Source organism: Peromyscus eremicus, chromosome 11, assembly GCF_949786415.1.
Source record: "Peromyscus eremicus chromosome 11, PerEre_H2_v1, whole genome shotgun sequence".
In the NCBI taxonomy this organism is placed as follows: Eukaryota; Metazoa; Chordata; class Mammalia; order Rodentia; family Cricetidae; genus Peromyscus; species Peromyscus eremicus.
Window position 1 is genome coordinate 7,255,387 of NC_081427.1, and position 16,791 is coordinate 7,272,177.

General features: G+C 39.1%; 1 protein-coding gene across 1 annotated transcript in view; it reads right to left on the bottom strand.

Annotated features, from left to right (window-relative positions):
- Sema5a (semaphorin 5A) overlaps nt 1–16,791 on the bottom strand; it is a 485,625-nt gene that overhangs the window by 231,812 nt on the left and 237,022 nt on the right. The window contains exon 5 of the mRNA XM_059276245.1: nt 659–704. Coding sequence (XP_059132228.1) covers nt 659–704 — 46 coding nt within the window. The remainder of the gene's footprint in view (nt 1–658; nt 705–16,791) is intronic.

Genomic DNA, 16,791 nt, shown 5'->3' on the forward strand with positions numbered 1-16,791 from the left:
CACAACCCAGGGATTCCAACACAGTCTGCAGGAAGCGTGGGAACACTGGTAGGGGAGTTTTGTGTATCTCCCCTCTTTTCCCTTCAAGAAGACCCTGCCTGGCACAATTTCCTAAGAGACTAGAGGGAGAAAAGAAGCTCCAGTGATCAGATCTGCACTAAAATAAACAGTCAAGCACAAGGATGTCAAGTTCATTCTCCAAGTGGCAACAGAAACAAGTTTCATTTTTAAAGGTTAATATTTTCTCTTCACTTTATGTGGCCTTTACCCAGTGCATTCATAGTTACATAATGATAAACAGAGGAGAAAAGGGGGTTTCATCAGAACATGATAGCTAGATGCATCAAGCTAAACAATCAATACCCGCTCTAACTAGAGATGCTTTCAGGACTCAAGGGATGTCCCTTGTGCTGTTATCATCTGATGAAAAGAAAGTCAGAATGACATCCAGGGAGTGAAGAGACCACATGCAGGAGGAAATGGCTAATTGGAAATTAAAAGAGGTGGTGTTTCACATCAGGTAAGGCAGCTAAGAGTCCTAGGGCCTGACCACTGGGGAAATGAACCTTGTTCACCCTGATCAACAACTTTACATGCATCTGTCTTCAGCTCCTTGAGGTGGAAAAATGAAAACTTACGGAAAACAAATTGCACCTACCTGGATGAGAGACAGATCCTCAAGCTGTAATCTGAAGAGATAGTTTCTGCAAAACACAAACAGAGAGCATGTTACCTTTAATAGATCCCAAAAGCCAAAGTCCATAAACATCAAGAGAATGACAAGTAAAAACAGGTAGTGATGTGGGGGACAAAACACCACCCTGTTACTAATATGGGACACAGCTCTCTGAAACAGAGAATAGGGTCATCTGACTTCTCAAGAGATGTGCATTTGAGACTGGTGAGAGAGCTGTGTACTGTGCAGTGTGTATGCCAGGGACAGATGCATGCTCCCATTGCCTGCTAGGGTTGGTGTGAATTAGAAAGAGGACGTGGGCACTTGACTCTGAAAATAAGTTTAACTTAAGGAAGATGAAACACAACTCTTCTTCCAGGGTCTATTCTTTCCTCTCATTGGGTTTTATTCTTAGACTCTGACTCTAGTCTGTGTACCAGCATCTGTCTTGCTGGTTGGGTTCAGCTTGGAAGCACAAAATTCACCAGTTTTCACAAGGAAACTGATACTGTCAATAGTTCAATCAGCTTTGCAACTCATATGTAATTCAGAAATCAGACACAAGAAAACTACCAATTTCAATAGGGAACATGCAAAGGACACAGCAGAGCACAGACTGCCAGGAGCCATCCCCCAGTGGTGGATGGGTCCTACAGAGGGTGTAAGGAGTCGGCAGGAGAAGGAAGTGAACCAGGCCATGGTGGTCGGGAGAATCTTGCAGCCTGACTGACTAGCAGCCAGAGTGTTTCTTTATTTATACAGAATTTAGTTAGCAGGGATACATTCATGATGTTCCAAAACATAGATCATATCATTTTTGTTTTTGGACATGTGCTTTGCTTCCTTTTGCTCATCTTTTAGTCCTCATTAATAAACTATGACAGAACAGAGTTATCATTTTCAATCATTTTCCCTCAAGTTCTGACATCATTAATAAACAGTTATCATTCTTATTCATAAACCCCATAAACCAGTTTTTGAGAATCTAGAGGCATATGACAGCCTGTGCTCAGGCTGGTTGTTTTGGTTGCTTCAAGGACACTAGACCAAAACAAAACCTTCAACCACCCTGGCCATTTTGCCATGTCTCAAGCAATATATTACTAATTCTCAGTGTTCAGAGTGCCCAGGAAAGATTCTCAGGCTAAAGCTGCAGTAATTACAATCAATGTTCACATTTATATCCTTATAGAATTTGTCTATATGTCTAATCTTGGCATTCTGTTGTTCCTTGGTCATATGACATTATAGTGGCTCTAATTAGCTAACTTCTAAGAGAGGGAGGTCCTAACATCTCATACTTTTATCATCTTTCCATACTTTACTTATCAATATGTCTCTATGTAGGGCAGAGTTGTATGCCATGTAATTGTCTGAGTGAACAGTGGGAAGAGGCTTGTAATCTGAGCTGTGGCCAACTCCTCTAGCCCACCAGATCTTGTTGACCTTTTTGAATTTACTTTGTTTTGAATATCTTGTTCCAGTGTAAGTATAGGGACAAATGTTTCAAGAATATCTCATAGCCTCATAAAGAGACCTCTGGCTTCTTCTTTATGTGTCACAACTTCCAAGGCATAAGGAAGACCTTCAAGTAGATAAGAATATCTCCCTCAAAGTTGGGGGGGGATAGTATGTTCAGAACTTCCCTGGATAAGCTTAGAAGCAGCATTCCTGGGAGAAGGCATAAATGATTCATAAGGAATTTTTCATCAATCCAATGTCCTCAAATTGTACAAATATTAAAAGTGCCCAAGTATGTAACAGGTGGAGATGAAAACCAAAGGTGACAAGGCAGCCATCATTTGGCTCAGCTCTTCTGGATCTTTGTCAAGCAGATGTACTGGCTATGTGACTTCTGCCATTCCATTCAGATATGGCTGTGTCAACAGACGAAGGAAAACATAAATTTGAGGTACAGTAGATTCTAGAATGTAGCTTTTGGGCCTCTATCAAAAGAGGTGCTTCTGCCTCAGGATGAAATCATCAGAGCCTCCACAGCATCAGGAAGAGGAGGCACTGTGGCAGTAGAAACACCTTGAGAAGAGGAGATAGTCAATGCAAGTATACTCCAGTACCTCAGGAGAAAACTGAACAAAAAGGGAAAGTGCACCTTAACAAGCAAAAGGTCAGGGGGCTTCAGAGAAATCAAAGAACAACAATGTGTAATAATAGCTTATGTTAAAGTTACTTCTATGGCATGAAGAGAAAAACAATCTCAACAGCAATAAGAAACAAATGTAAGTAACATTCACTGCTGGGGAGGGAAGGGTGCCATGTAGACACAAGCTATCAGAAATAGATATGCCGGGCAGTGGTGGCGCACACCTTTAATCACAGCACTCAGGAGGCAGAGGCAGGTGGATCTCTGTGAGTTCGAGGCCAGCCTGGTCTACAGAGCGAGTTCCAGGACAGACTTCAAAACTACACAGAGTAACACTGTCTCAAAAAAAACAAAAGTAAATAAATAAATAAATAAATGAAAAGAAAGAGAGAAATAGACACACTGCTCTGCACCAGGAATGGAGACAAGTACCAGCCAAATCAGGTCAAGGGTATAGCTTTGAGAAGACCATCCCAGTAACTGCAGATAGAGACAGGTGGGGAGCAGGGACTGGGGCTACTGTCATGAGTGCTACACATCAGTCACTGAGTGCTAACATGTTTTTCAAATGGTTTCTGAAAACTGTTCTTCAAATCACAACAGTAGCCTGTTTGCTATATTCTTTTGTCTCTTCAACTTTTCTCTTGATATGCTATGGAGGAAAGTTCTAGAAAACTTGGCTAGCTTATGCCTCCATATGCAACATGAAACTCGGAACATTTTTTGAAGAAAGGGAACACCTTAGGTGGGTACCTTGAAGAGAACAGGTTTCCAAAAGTAATGTCTTGTGAAGAGGACAAGGGGGACATCCTGCACATGTGGGGGAAAAAAAAGGACTATGGAAACATGCATATTTACAGGCATGTGCTCCCATGTGTGACACTGACAGGGGGCAGTCCTAGAAAGGAAGTTGGGAATCTATACACAGTTGGGAATTTTAGACAAGAGACCTAGAAAAGGCAGCAGAGGCAAGGCCCAGGCAAACCACCCCATAGTGTAGCATGAATCTTAAAGAGTCTTATTAATAAAATCAAACCTGAGGCCAGTTATTGGGGTGAATGCTGGAAGATCAAAGAAGCAGAACAAGCCACAGCTTCCTCACCTTGCCAGTTCCTCAGCTGATCCTATTTCCTCAGACTGGAAGCCTCTAAGTCCTCATATCAGAATGAATCTCAGCTGAACTGCTACTAGAAGCCTAAAAGCTTAACCAGCCAAATGCTTCTAGTTTCTGGTCTTCACGCCTTATATATCTCTCTGTTTTTGCCATCACTCCCTGGGATTAAAGGCTCACTTCTTGGGATTAAAGGCGTGTGTCACTATGCCTGGCTGTTTCCAATGTGGCCTTGAACTCACAGAGATCCAGAGGGATTTCTACCTCTGGAATGCTAGGATTAAAGGCGTGTGTGCCACCATTTTCTAGCCTTTGTGTCTAGTGGCTGTTCTGTCTCTGACCCCAGATAAGTTTATTAGAGTGCACAGTATTTTGGGGAACACGGTACCACCACACCATAGCCTCTCTAAGCATCAGCTCCCTATAGCACAGGATCTCCCACTTGGTGCTCTGCCTACAGAAGGCTTCCCTTCTATTATTGCAGTCACCTGTAGGTTAAGAAGACCTGTGCAAAAGCTAGGGCTGTGCAATCAAACAAACTTGCCAAAAAAACCTGAATGACTGTGTGCCAGTCTCCTTGCCACTAAAATGAAGTCAATAACCATCTTCAAACCTACACTTGGGGAAGTTTTAAGTCCAGACATAAAACACAAAACCATGACTGACTATGAGCACACAAATGGCAGTCCAAATGTCTAATGTGTTTATGTAAGTGACTAAGAGTTCTCAATGCATTATAGTTCTCAGCATATGTTCCACTGTGCAGGGAAATGGAGGAGGATCAAATACAGAGGATGGGCAAAGCCAACAGTCTTTCTTCCCTGCCTGGCTCTCTGCTGAATCGTTGGTAGGAATGAGAGTGGTGCCATTGAGTATTCAGAGAAGTTAGCAATACTGTTTCTGAGTATAGGTTCTGAGACCAGTCAAGCTGTTCTTTTCCGATTTAAGAAATATTTTCACATGTGTATCTCTAAGTATTAGTAATATTTTGAAGATCATTATCTGGCCCTACACTCAAGTATGTATGTGTGTACACAGACATCTTCATGTTCATAGTACAGTACTGATCTTGGGTACTTTCTAGAGAAATGCCCCACACCCAAATAAAAACAACGCATATCCTTGGGCCACTGAAAAATGCAAATGGTGGTACCCATCTGATGATCTGTGAAGCTTTGGGCATGGTGCCTGGGAAGAGGAGTCCAAAGCCCTTTCTCTATTTGAAGTGCAAATGAGAGGACGTACCAAGATTACTCACTATAGTCTCTGGTTCCAGTTTTTAGTGTTTAGCTTTAGAGAAGACAACAAACTAAAAATGACCATTCACATCACTCCAAACAAATTCAAATTTCTAAACATTGTGTTGTTGGCTTCTCATCTGTTGCTAGCCTTTAAACTTAGCCCAGCTCCCTAAAGACACTGCCAGTCAATTTCAGTATCTACTTTTTTTCAAAGCACCTTAGGACTATGACTTCCTTCCCACCATCTCCTAGATAATAAATTTATTTGGCAGAGGCACTCAGCAAGTGATAAGAAGGTGCAAAGGAGATGATGTCTCCTAGGAACAACCCCACAGTCCTTGTGAGTCCCATCATCATTACTACCTCTACTCTGCTGCCCTGAAAAAGCACAAAGGAAGACATGACTTGTTCTTAGGTAGTACTTCCTGAGTTATAAGATGGGAACTGATGATTTTTAACTCATTTTCAGTTGTTTTTAATCTTTTTTTTTTCTTTTTTTTTTTTTTTTTGTTTGTTTTTCGAAACAGGTTTTCTCTGTGTAGCTTTGTGCCTCTCCTGGAACTCACTTGGGTAGCCCAGGCTGGCCTCGAACTCACAGAGATCCGCCTGGCTCTGCCTCCCGAGTGCTGGGATTAAAGGCGTGCGCCACCACCGCCCGGCTTTGTTTTTAATCTAAAGTGGAACCAGTGACTACAAACCTTTTGGAGGCAAGCCACTGAGGAATAAACACCTTCAATTTGCAGAGAAGAAAGTTCTACAAATGGAGAGACACAGTACAAATGGTTCAAGGTGGTAGAGATTCAGAGAAAGACCCTATTTTTATTTATATCTGTGTCTTATGGCCCCAACAACCAACTATCCAAGTTCCTCTTCCTCATTTCACCTATACCAAACTGAGGCAGAATCAGCAGACCTTAGGATGTTCTCATCTCCAACAGACACATTTACACACACTATAAGATGACCAGGCCCCAGTGCTGCTCATACAATGCATTTGCTTCCAGGCCATCGACCTTCTCCTCGGTGACTATGATCTGGCAGTGGTATATGTCTTCCCATTGAAAGAACAGTTTGGTCTGACTGTGATTGGATTACATGGAGCCCTCTTCCACCTTCATTATTTTCTTAAATTCTTCTCTAAACTACCTGCCCACATTTCATTTCAGCAAGAACCAGGCTCTGCCCTTATGAAACAAGAGGGTCAAAATATACAATCTGTCAATGTACCTTAAATCATTGACAATCCTAGCTTTACTTTTTTTTTGTTCTTTGAGATTAAAATATAGTTGCACTATTCCTTCTTTCCTCCCTCCAGACAGACATTCCCATGTACCTTCCCATGGTTTCATTCAAGTTGGTGGTCTCTTTTTCTTTAATTGTTGTTACTGTAGTTTCTCTCTCTCTCTCTCTCTCTCTCTCTCTCTCTCTGTTTATTCATAAATCACATTCCTTTTTCTTCTGAGGAAACATGTGTACAGGCACAGGATGGTTCAGTGAAAAGGTGTCTATTACAGTGCACAAGCATGAGGCCCTGAGTCCAGAACCCCAGCAGTGCTGTAAGGAGCTGGGTGTGATGCTCTCTCTCTGTAGCACTACAGTCGGTAGGGGAGGGGGAGGAGTTTGGAGACAGGGGAGTCCTACAACTCACTTGCCAGTGGAGCCAATTGGTGAGCTCCGGGCTCAGTGAGAGACATAATCTCAAAAAATGAATTTGAAAGTAACTATGAATAACTTCCGGTCAGCTTCTGGCCTTACATACTCTGTCTCTCTCTCTGTCTCTCTCTCTCTGTCTCTCTCTCTGTCTCTCTCTCTCTCTCACACACACACACACACACACACACACACACACACACACTTGTTACAGAAAAACTAATTAAATAAAATGAATAATTAAACAACATTTGAAGTGATGGAGTTAATGAGCCGCATCTCTGTAATTTGGACAGGCAGTTCATTCTAGGTCCATGTGCTAAAGCTGTGGTCACCCATTGTGGCACTGTTGTGAACAGAGGGACTGTTAGGGGATGTGGTCTTGTAGTAAAAAGTTAGGTCACTGTTAGTGTGCTGTGGGATGGTCTGTATGTCAAGTATGTTGCTGATTGGTCAGTAAATAAATCACTGATTGGCCATTGGCTAGGCAGGAAGTATAGGCGGGACAAGGAGAAGAATTCTGGGAAGTGGAAGGCTGAGTCAGAGAGACACTGCCAGCCGCCACCATGACAAGCCGCGTGGGAAGGTCCCGGTAAGCCACGAGCCACGTGGCAAGGTATAGATTAATGGAAATGGATTAATTTAAGATATAAGAACAGTTAGCAAGAAGCCTGCCACGGCCATACAGTTTGTAACTAATATAAGTCTCTGTGTTTACTTGATCGGGTCTGAGTGGCTGTGGGACTGGCGGGTGAGAGAGATTTGCCCTGACCATGGGCCAGGCAGGAAAACTCTAGCTACATTAGTGTGCCATTGAAGGAGCTACTGGGACCCTGGCCAGTTCTGCCTGTCTGTCTCTTTGTTTCCCAACCTACATAAGGTACACAAGTCTCATCTATTACACTCTCCACAAACATAGAAGGTGCAAATGGACACAGCTGAAAGTTCTGATGTTGTGAGCCAAAGCAGAATTGTTCTTAAACTATATTAATGTTGTAAAGTAGCTTGTTGATGGAAAGGTAACCAACAGCCATTTAACAAAAATAAGATAAAAATAAAAATAAATATATCAAGTGAATTTCAGTAACTTCTGACAACTAGTTTAAATGTTTATATTTTGCTCAACTAACATTTCAAAATAATCTTATCAGATATGATTGAAAACTCATCATATAAAACAGGGAAAGATGGCTCCATTTGCATAAGTTCAGTTAATAAGTACTTAAGACAATATTTATAAACCAGTCTGTTTTTCTTTTCTTTTTGAAATGATAGTACAATTACATCACTACTCTTTTCTCTTTCCTCCCTTCAAATTCTCCCATATATCCACCCATCTTTTCTGTCTTTCAAATCTATGGCCTCTTTTTCACTAATTCACTAATGTTGTTGTTGTTGGTGGTGGTGGTGTATATGTGTGTGTATGTGTATGTGAATCCCTAAATATAACCATAACCTATTCAACTGTATAATGCTACTTGTATGTATGTTTCCAGGGATGACCATTTGATATTAGATAACCAATTATAAACTATATTATGGTGATATTTTATTTGTATTAAAATTTTATTTGTATGTTAATAAATAAAGTTGCCCAGGGGTCAGAGCTATTAGCAAGCCATAGGAAAGCAGGGCAGTGGTGGCGTACACTTGTAATCCCAGCACTTGGTATGCAGAGCTGGGTAAGTCTCTGTGTGTTCAGGGATACAGCCATTATTGGACACACATGCCTTTAATCTCAATACCAAGCAAGGAAAACCTGGAGGCCTATACAGACAGGCCGTGACGAGGTGGTCATGTGGTTGGGTTTACAACCAATGAGAAGGCAGAACAGGAACACTATATAAAGACATTAACACAGGGGTAGTGAGTTCGGAGAGGTAGGACCACTGCAGGAGGAAGGGTAAGGTTTTAGCTCTTAGCTCTGACTTCTTGGCTTTCTTCTTTGCATTGGTTCTATGTTTCTTATTTAATAAGAAGGTTGGTTACATCTACATTTGGCTCCCAACGTGACAAGAATCCATTAAAAACTGCTTGGCTTGGCATGGCGGCAGGTCCGGTTTCCGGCCTGGGCGGCCTGGCTGCCTAGCTCAGGCCCAGGCCTGACTGACCCGCAGCTGGAGCTACTTGCAACTGCTACAAACAACTCAGGCCTGCCCTGCCAAATAGGGCCCATACCCGTAAAGCCAAGGCTTGACTCGGCTCAAGCGGCTACTCTTTCTCTCTCTCTCTCTCTCTCTCTCTCTCTCTCTCTCTCTCTCTCTCTCTCTCTGGATTCACACCTCGAACACCAGGAAGCTGTTTTGAAATTCCCTGGGATTCTACTGTTCTACCCAGACTTGGTAAGTCAATTAACATATCTATTTAAAAGAGATTTTTTTTTCTACATTAAAAAAAATGGGCTTTATGTGTGCATTGGAAGAAAATTGGACTTTGAAATTTTAGGCACTCTGACAATGGAACAACTATATGAAAAGGTTAATATTGATCGAATTATTCAGTTTATTACTTTTCTTATCCTCATTTTACTATTTAAAAAGATAGTCAATTTAAGTGTCAGGATAACAGTCTTAGAAATACCTATTAAACTAGTAAAAATGAATTATAGAGAATTCAAACTCAGACAGAAGAAATAAACAGTGAAGTTGTTTCAAAATTGGATCATAAGGTTACAGAAAGAAAGCCAGTTTTCACACAATCACCCTTAATTTATCCGGTAGCGGTACAGCAGCTACCTGATGAAGAGAATGAACAAAATACTTGGGCTCCAATTAAAATGTTAGACTTACGAAGATTTAAGGAGGCAATACCATCTTATGGCATGCACTCCCCATATGTAAAGCAAATGTTAAACAACTGGTCAACTAGTAATAGGATTATACCAAAGGACTGGCGGGAATTGGCACAGGCTGTTCTTGAACCTGGACAACATCTCCAGTGGAAAATGTGGTTCAATAATGAGGCTAAAAATATAGAAAAACAATGGAGGGATAGCGGAATACAAGTCTGTCAGGATCAGCTTATTGGAGAAGGCCAATATGCTTCAGTAGAAACACAAAGTTTATATGATGTCCAAACCCTAGTTCTATGTCGAACGGCAGCTTTGAATGCATGGGACAAAGTTGAAGAACCAGGAAAAAAACTGAGTCATTTACAAAGGTTATACAGGGCCCAAAAGAATCTTTCACAGATTTCTTACAAAGATTGACTTCAGCAGTACAGGAAATGGTCCCGAATTCAGAGGCTAGTCAGATAATAATTGAATCTTTGGCCTTTGAGAATGCAAATGCAGCATGCAAAAGGATAATCAGGCCGTTAAAGGCAAGATCTGCACCTTTGGAAGATTGGATTAGAGATACAGTTAATGTTGAGGCTTATGACCATGATGATATATGGGTAGGAAAAGCAATTTCAAAAGGTTTGAGCAATGTTAGATGTTTTGGATGTGGAAAGCAAGGACATTTGAAAAGGGATTGTAAACAGGTTATTCCTAGAAATCATGTTTCTTCAAGGAACACTGGCAACAGAATGCCCCTTCCTTCTGGAGTATGCAGAAGGTGTGGTAAGGGAAAACACTGGATCAACGAATGTAGATCAACAAGGGAAAGACAGGGTAATCCTCTGCCTCGAGCCTCGGGAAACTCCCAGAGGGGCCTCAGGCAGGCCCCCACAGTAAATCCAGTTCAAACCTTTCCTGCAGTTGTAGAGGAAACCCCTAATCAAAGCAACTAAATAACCAAATGTCTATAGGGGTAAATCATGTTAGTCGAGATGATGAAACAGAGAAAATAGGGAATTCAGGAAAAAACATAAAGAAAATTTTTTGGCAAACTTCTATTAATGAACAAAGACCAAAACTAACAATAAAAATAAATGGTGTTTTGTTGTCTGGTCTGGTAGACACAGGTGCTGACATTACCATAATTGCACCAGAATTTTGGCATCCAACTTGGCCTCTTCAGGAGGTAAACGTTCAACTGTTAGGAATTGGGACATTATCTCGAGTGAAACAAAGTGCAAGATGGCTTGAATGTATAGGTCCAGAAGGACAGAAAGGAAAATTAAAACCATATATGGCTAACATAGCTATGAACCTGTGGGGTTGAGATTTGTTACAACAATGGAATACTCAGATTAATATCCCTCTAATCTCAGAAACAAATCATAAATTAGTACATGTTTCTGAGAGAAATATTAAAAGATATTATTCTAATGAGTGCTCACCAGCCATCCATGTCATACAAGAACAGGGCACAACTGATAATTTTCCAAAAACACCAATAGCTCTACCTTTAAAATGGTCAACAGATAAGCCTGTATGGGTTCAGCAATGGCCTTTAACAACAGAGAAACTCCAGGCTTTACAAGAGCTGGTGGACAAACAGTTAAATGCTCATCATATTGAAGAATCAACCAGCCCTTGGAATTCTCCTGTATTTGTTGTTAAAAAGAAATCTGGTAAATGGAGAATGGTAACAGACCTTAGAGCAATTAACAAAGTAATTCAGCCAATGGGCTCTTTACAATCTGGAATTCCTTTGCCTACTCTGTTACCAAAAGGATGGCCTCTCATAGTTATTGATTTAAAAGACTGTTTCTTTTCAATACTGTTACAAGAAAAAGACAGAGAAAGATTTGCTTTCACAGTGCCTACTTATAATAATTCTCAACCGGTTAAAAGATTTCAATGGAGGGTTCTCCCACAGGGAATGTTGAATAGCCCAACTTTGTGCCAATATTTTGTAAAACAGCCATTAGAAGTGGTACGTAAAAAATTTCCTAAATCTATAATTTATCATTATATGGATGATATTTTATTAGCTGACTCAAATGCAGACACTTTAGAAAGAATGTTTGAAGAAGTAAAGAAAATTTTGCCTTGCTGGGGTTTACAAATTGCCCCTGAAAAGATACAAAGAGGAGATTCTATTAATTGTTTAGGATATAAAATAGAACTTCAAAAAATTAGACCTCAAAAGGTGCAAATTAGGAGAGATAGAGTACAGACTCTTAATGACTTTCAAAGATTATTTGGAGACATTTCTCATCTAAGAACTATTGTTGGGGTAAAAAATGATGAACTGAATAATTTGTTTAAAACCTTAGAAGGTGATAAGGACTTGAACAGTCCAAGAGAATTATCACCTGAAGCTGAGAAAGAATTGGCCTTGGTAGAAAAGAAAGTACATGAAGGGCACGTAGATCGTATTGATCCAAAGCTGGATTGCATTTTGGTTATTTTACCTTCTAGGCATTCTCCAACAGGAATATTAATGCAAAGGGAAGATATTATATTAGAATGGATATTTTTACCAAACAAACCAAATAAAAAATTAAAAACTTATGTAGAAAAAATCTCTGACTTGATTTGGAAAGGAAAATTGAGACTTCGTCAGTTAGCAGGAATAGACCCAGCAGAAATTGTTGCACCTTTAACTAAGGAGGATATTGAAAAATTATGGATAGAAAATGAAGCTTGGCAAAAAGCTTGTAGTAATTTTTTGGGAGAAATTAACAGCAAATATCCCAAAAGCAATAGAATTGATCTTATAAAGAGAGCTGATTGGATCTTGCCTCGAATTGTGAGGAAAAAAACCCATATCTGGAGTTCGTACATTTTATACAGATGCCAACAAACAAGGAAAGGCAGGTTACAAATCAGAAAATTTAAGTAAAGTGGTTCAAAGTCCTTATAATTCAGTTCAAAAATCAGAATTGTATGCTATTCTGTTGGTATTAATGGATTTTTCAGAACCTCTCAATGTAGTAACTGACTCTCAGTATGCTGAAAGAGTAGTATTACATATTGAGACTGCAGAATTTATCCACAATACTTCAGAATTAACTTCATTATTTATTCAATTACAAGATACAATCAGAAAAAGGAGTCATCCTTTATATATAACTCACATCCGATTCCATACTGGTCTGCCAGGCCCTCTAGCACAAGGCAATGATGAGATTGATAAATTATTGATAGGAAATGTGCTGGAGGCCTCAGAATTTCATAAAAAACATCATGTAAATAGTAAAGGTTTAAAAAGGATTTTCCATAACCTGGCAACAAGCCAAAGAAATAGTAAAGAAATGTCCTACTTGTTCCTTCTACAATCAAACGCCATTACCTGCAGGATGTAACCCAAAGGGTACTCAGAGGAATGAAATCTCGCAGATGGACGTGTTTCACTTTGCAGAATTTGGAAAATTGAAATATGTACACCACACTATTGATACTTATTCAGGATTTCAATGGGCAACTGCTTTGAGTTCTGAAAAAGCTGATTCTGTAATCACTCATTTGCTAGAAGTTATGGCCATTATGGGTATACCTGCACAAATCAAAACTGATAATGCTCCATCATATGTCTCTGTTAAAATGAAACAGTTTTTTGCTTATTATAATATAAACCATATTACAGGTATACCACATAATCCTACAGGTCAAGCAGTTATAGAAAGATCAAACAGAACTCTAAAGGATATGCTAAATAAACAGAAAAGAGTAACAAAAACCCCCAGAAATAGACTACATAATGCTCTATTAACTTTGAATTTTCTCAGTGCCAATGAGAAAGGAACAACAGCTGCAGAGAGACATTGGATAATAGAAAAAACTACAGAATTAAATCAACCTATATACTTTAAGGATGTGCTGACCTCAGAATGGAAACCAGGATATGTATTACATTGGAGACGAGGTTTTGCTTTTATTTCTACAGGAAAAGATAAGCTGTGGGTACCATCAAAATTGATAAAGGTTCGATTTGAACAAGAGAGACCTCTTAATTAGAGGAGGTGATAGTTCATCAACTATCATGAACATCCAATTTAAACTAACTTACACCAGTAACATATATCTTTTCATTTAATCAGATAGTAACTTGCCAAAAAGGAACATCCCCAAAAAACCTTGGGGAAAGGTTTTTGTTTTTGTCTTTTAGGAGAATGAAGGTTAAGGAATCTGAAGAACACTGGACAAATGAGACAACTGAAGAAAAGGGACAAATCGTCTATCCTAAGAAACAGATTGAAATGGCGTATAGGTATGTTACCTAAAAAATTTTATGTCTTCCTAAATATTTGTTTCTGCTTTTCTTTAAAGATTTAACACTATTTAACTTCTAATAGTCCCAGTTCAATTAAAATTTAAAGCTGACTTTGGAGTTGGAGAATGGCTCGCTCCTTCTTTAAACTCAAGCATGTTGTTAAAAGGAAAATACAGACTCCCTGTATCATGCCAGAGGAAAAGAGCCATCTTCTGCTATGGGACAGGAGAAAAGCCAAATTAATTAAGGGACTATTCTATTACTAATCTCAACTCTTTGATTCTATTCTGATTCTTTAAACTTTTCTTAAAGTATGAAATTTATATCAAAATTTACAAGATTAATATATATATATACATTTTAAACTTTGTTAAGATATAAATGGTCATATAGAGTACTAACTAATTCTAAAAAGCCGCATATATAGTCTTTATGTCCGAGTCTCATCAGTTTTTTGCAGGAAATCACGGTCAGGCCTAACATCAACTGAAGTCTCCAGGAAGAAGATGGGGCCCCACAACAACAACAATTCCACGTGGACAATAATAACATCACTAAGCTGACAAACATCATCTACAGATCAGCTTTGAACTACAAAGTGCTCAGAGCAATTTTGAGAGCGCTAGCTGAGATGATCCAGTCTCAAAGACTACTTGAATAAGGATTTGAGATAAACCCTGAACTTTGGCATTATACACAGACTGGATAACGAAGGATATAGTTACCTTTCCTAGAATTTGACAATTAACCTAAAATTTTTCTTTCAGGATAAAGATAACTTCGCCCATACCCAGCAGGAAGCAATTTCAAGAATACGACGCCCACATTCCTAAAGAGGTGGTGTGGGGTGGTTGGTTTTTTTGGTCTTTTAGGTCTTTTAATGGGTTTTGGGTCTGGGATAATTTTCATTGATTAGGGGGGTTGGTTACAAGTTGTTGTAAAGGGTGAGGAAAAGGGCTAAGCAAAGGAGATTAGATTTAAGGTTCTTATTAAAAAAAAGAGAGAAAGAAAGAAAGAAAAAAATGTAAATACTTTACATTGGATTGGATTGTTTTATATTGTATACAAATTATATATATTATTATATATTTCTAATTGTACCATTCATTTAACAATGTAATGCAATTTTCTAATCCTTGAATGTTGTTATTACCAACTATTAGGATATAAAGAAATGGAAGTTAGTAGTTAGACATTATAATAGAACTTGTAGTTATATTAGGTATGTTTTAAAGATTGAGTAGATATATTTTAGATAGACAGGTTATCTTCAAACCCTTCAGAGATCTACAGAATATGGCATTTAAAATGTTTTAATAACTTAGAAAAATTTTCTTTTTTGTTATGACTATGAGACATGTCAGCTCCTGACAGTACCAATCTACTTCAGAGAAAATATGGGCATTGAAAAAACTGCAATTGGAGTTAACTTTCATTGTAGCAAAAGTTAGCCACTGGACAACAAAGTATCCTCGAATCAACTGCTGACGAACAGGACAGACAAGACATGAAACAAAGGACTACTGATTCTTGTCAAAACAAGTGTGGTTATGGCTTTATCAAAAGGCATCTTCTGAGGCCAGGACAATATAGCACCATCCCTGAAGTGGTCTTCGTAATCCGGGAAAGGTACAGTGCCCTTTTCTTTGAAGGCAGCTGAACAGGCAGTGGGCCGATGGCTTCTGATGTGCAATGGGGAGGTAGCTGAAACAGTCATTCTTGAAGAGTAATTAAGCTCACACCTCTCAACAGAAGAATGGCATTTAATAGAGGGATGTGGAGAAGAACGGGATGCTGAAATGAAGCCACATACACACATAGCCAAGAAGAATGGACAGCTGAATTCAAAAAACATCAACAATTTCCAGAATTTAAAATCCTGAATCATGACATGAAACTAGTGGAATTCAGGTATTTCTGGTATATAGACTGCTCTCACCCAATGTGAGGTTGAACTGTTGACCTTGTGTACATTCTACTTCGCAAATGAGTCTGTCAGATACGCTAAGCCTATAGGCTGAAGATGATGCCCCAACACTGCGGAGAAACCTCAGATGATTGTCCAGGCAGCTGGCTGTTTCTGTCAACTCACAAGTTTTTGGAAGTTGCTTGCATATACTTCCTGTTTTTATTTTTTTTGTTAGCTAATACTATTTCCTTCTTGGGCCTCTGAGGGAGTTGAAGATTAGTTAGTTATAGTTGACGATTAATTAGGATAGAAAGTGAATTAGATACAATAGAATAGATAATGGAATTATTTTCTCTGAATTTGTCAAATACAAATGAACTAGACATTGTTTAGGTATTTATTACTTGTATATATTGTATATAGTTATTGTACTTTTGTATATAGTTTTTCTTATGTTAATTATAAGCTTTTTCTTTTTTCCTTTTTATTAAAATAGAAAAGGGGAAATATGGTGATATTTTATTTGTATTAAAATGTTATTTGTATGTTAATAAATAAAGTTGCCCGGAGGTCAGAGCTATTAGCAAGCCATAGGAAAGCAGGGCAGTGGTGGCGTACACTTGTAATCCCAGCACTTGGTATGCAGAGCTGGGTAAGTCTCTGTGTGTTCAGGGATACAGCCATTATTGGACACACATGCCTTTAATCTCAATACCAAGCAAGGAAAACCTGGAGGCCTATACAGACAGGCCGTGACGAGGCGGTCATGTGGTTGGGTTTACAACCAATGAGAAGGCAGAACAGGAACACTATATAAAGACATTAACACAGGGCTAGTGAGTTCGGAGAGGTAGGACCACTGCAGGAGGAAGGGTAAGGTTTTAGCTCTTAGCTCTGACTTCTTGGCTTTCTTCTTTGCATTGGTTCTGTGTTTCTTATTTAATAAGAAGGTTGATTACATCTACACTATATTCTTGATAAAAAAAAAAAAAACTGATGTGGGAAATTTGAAACTGAAGTCACGGGAACTATGTATAGCCTTGCTTATTACCAGTAT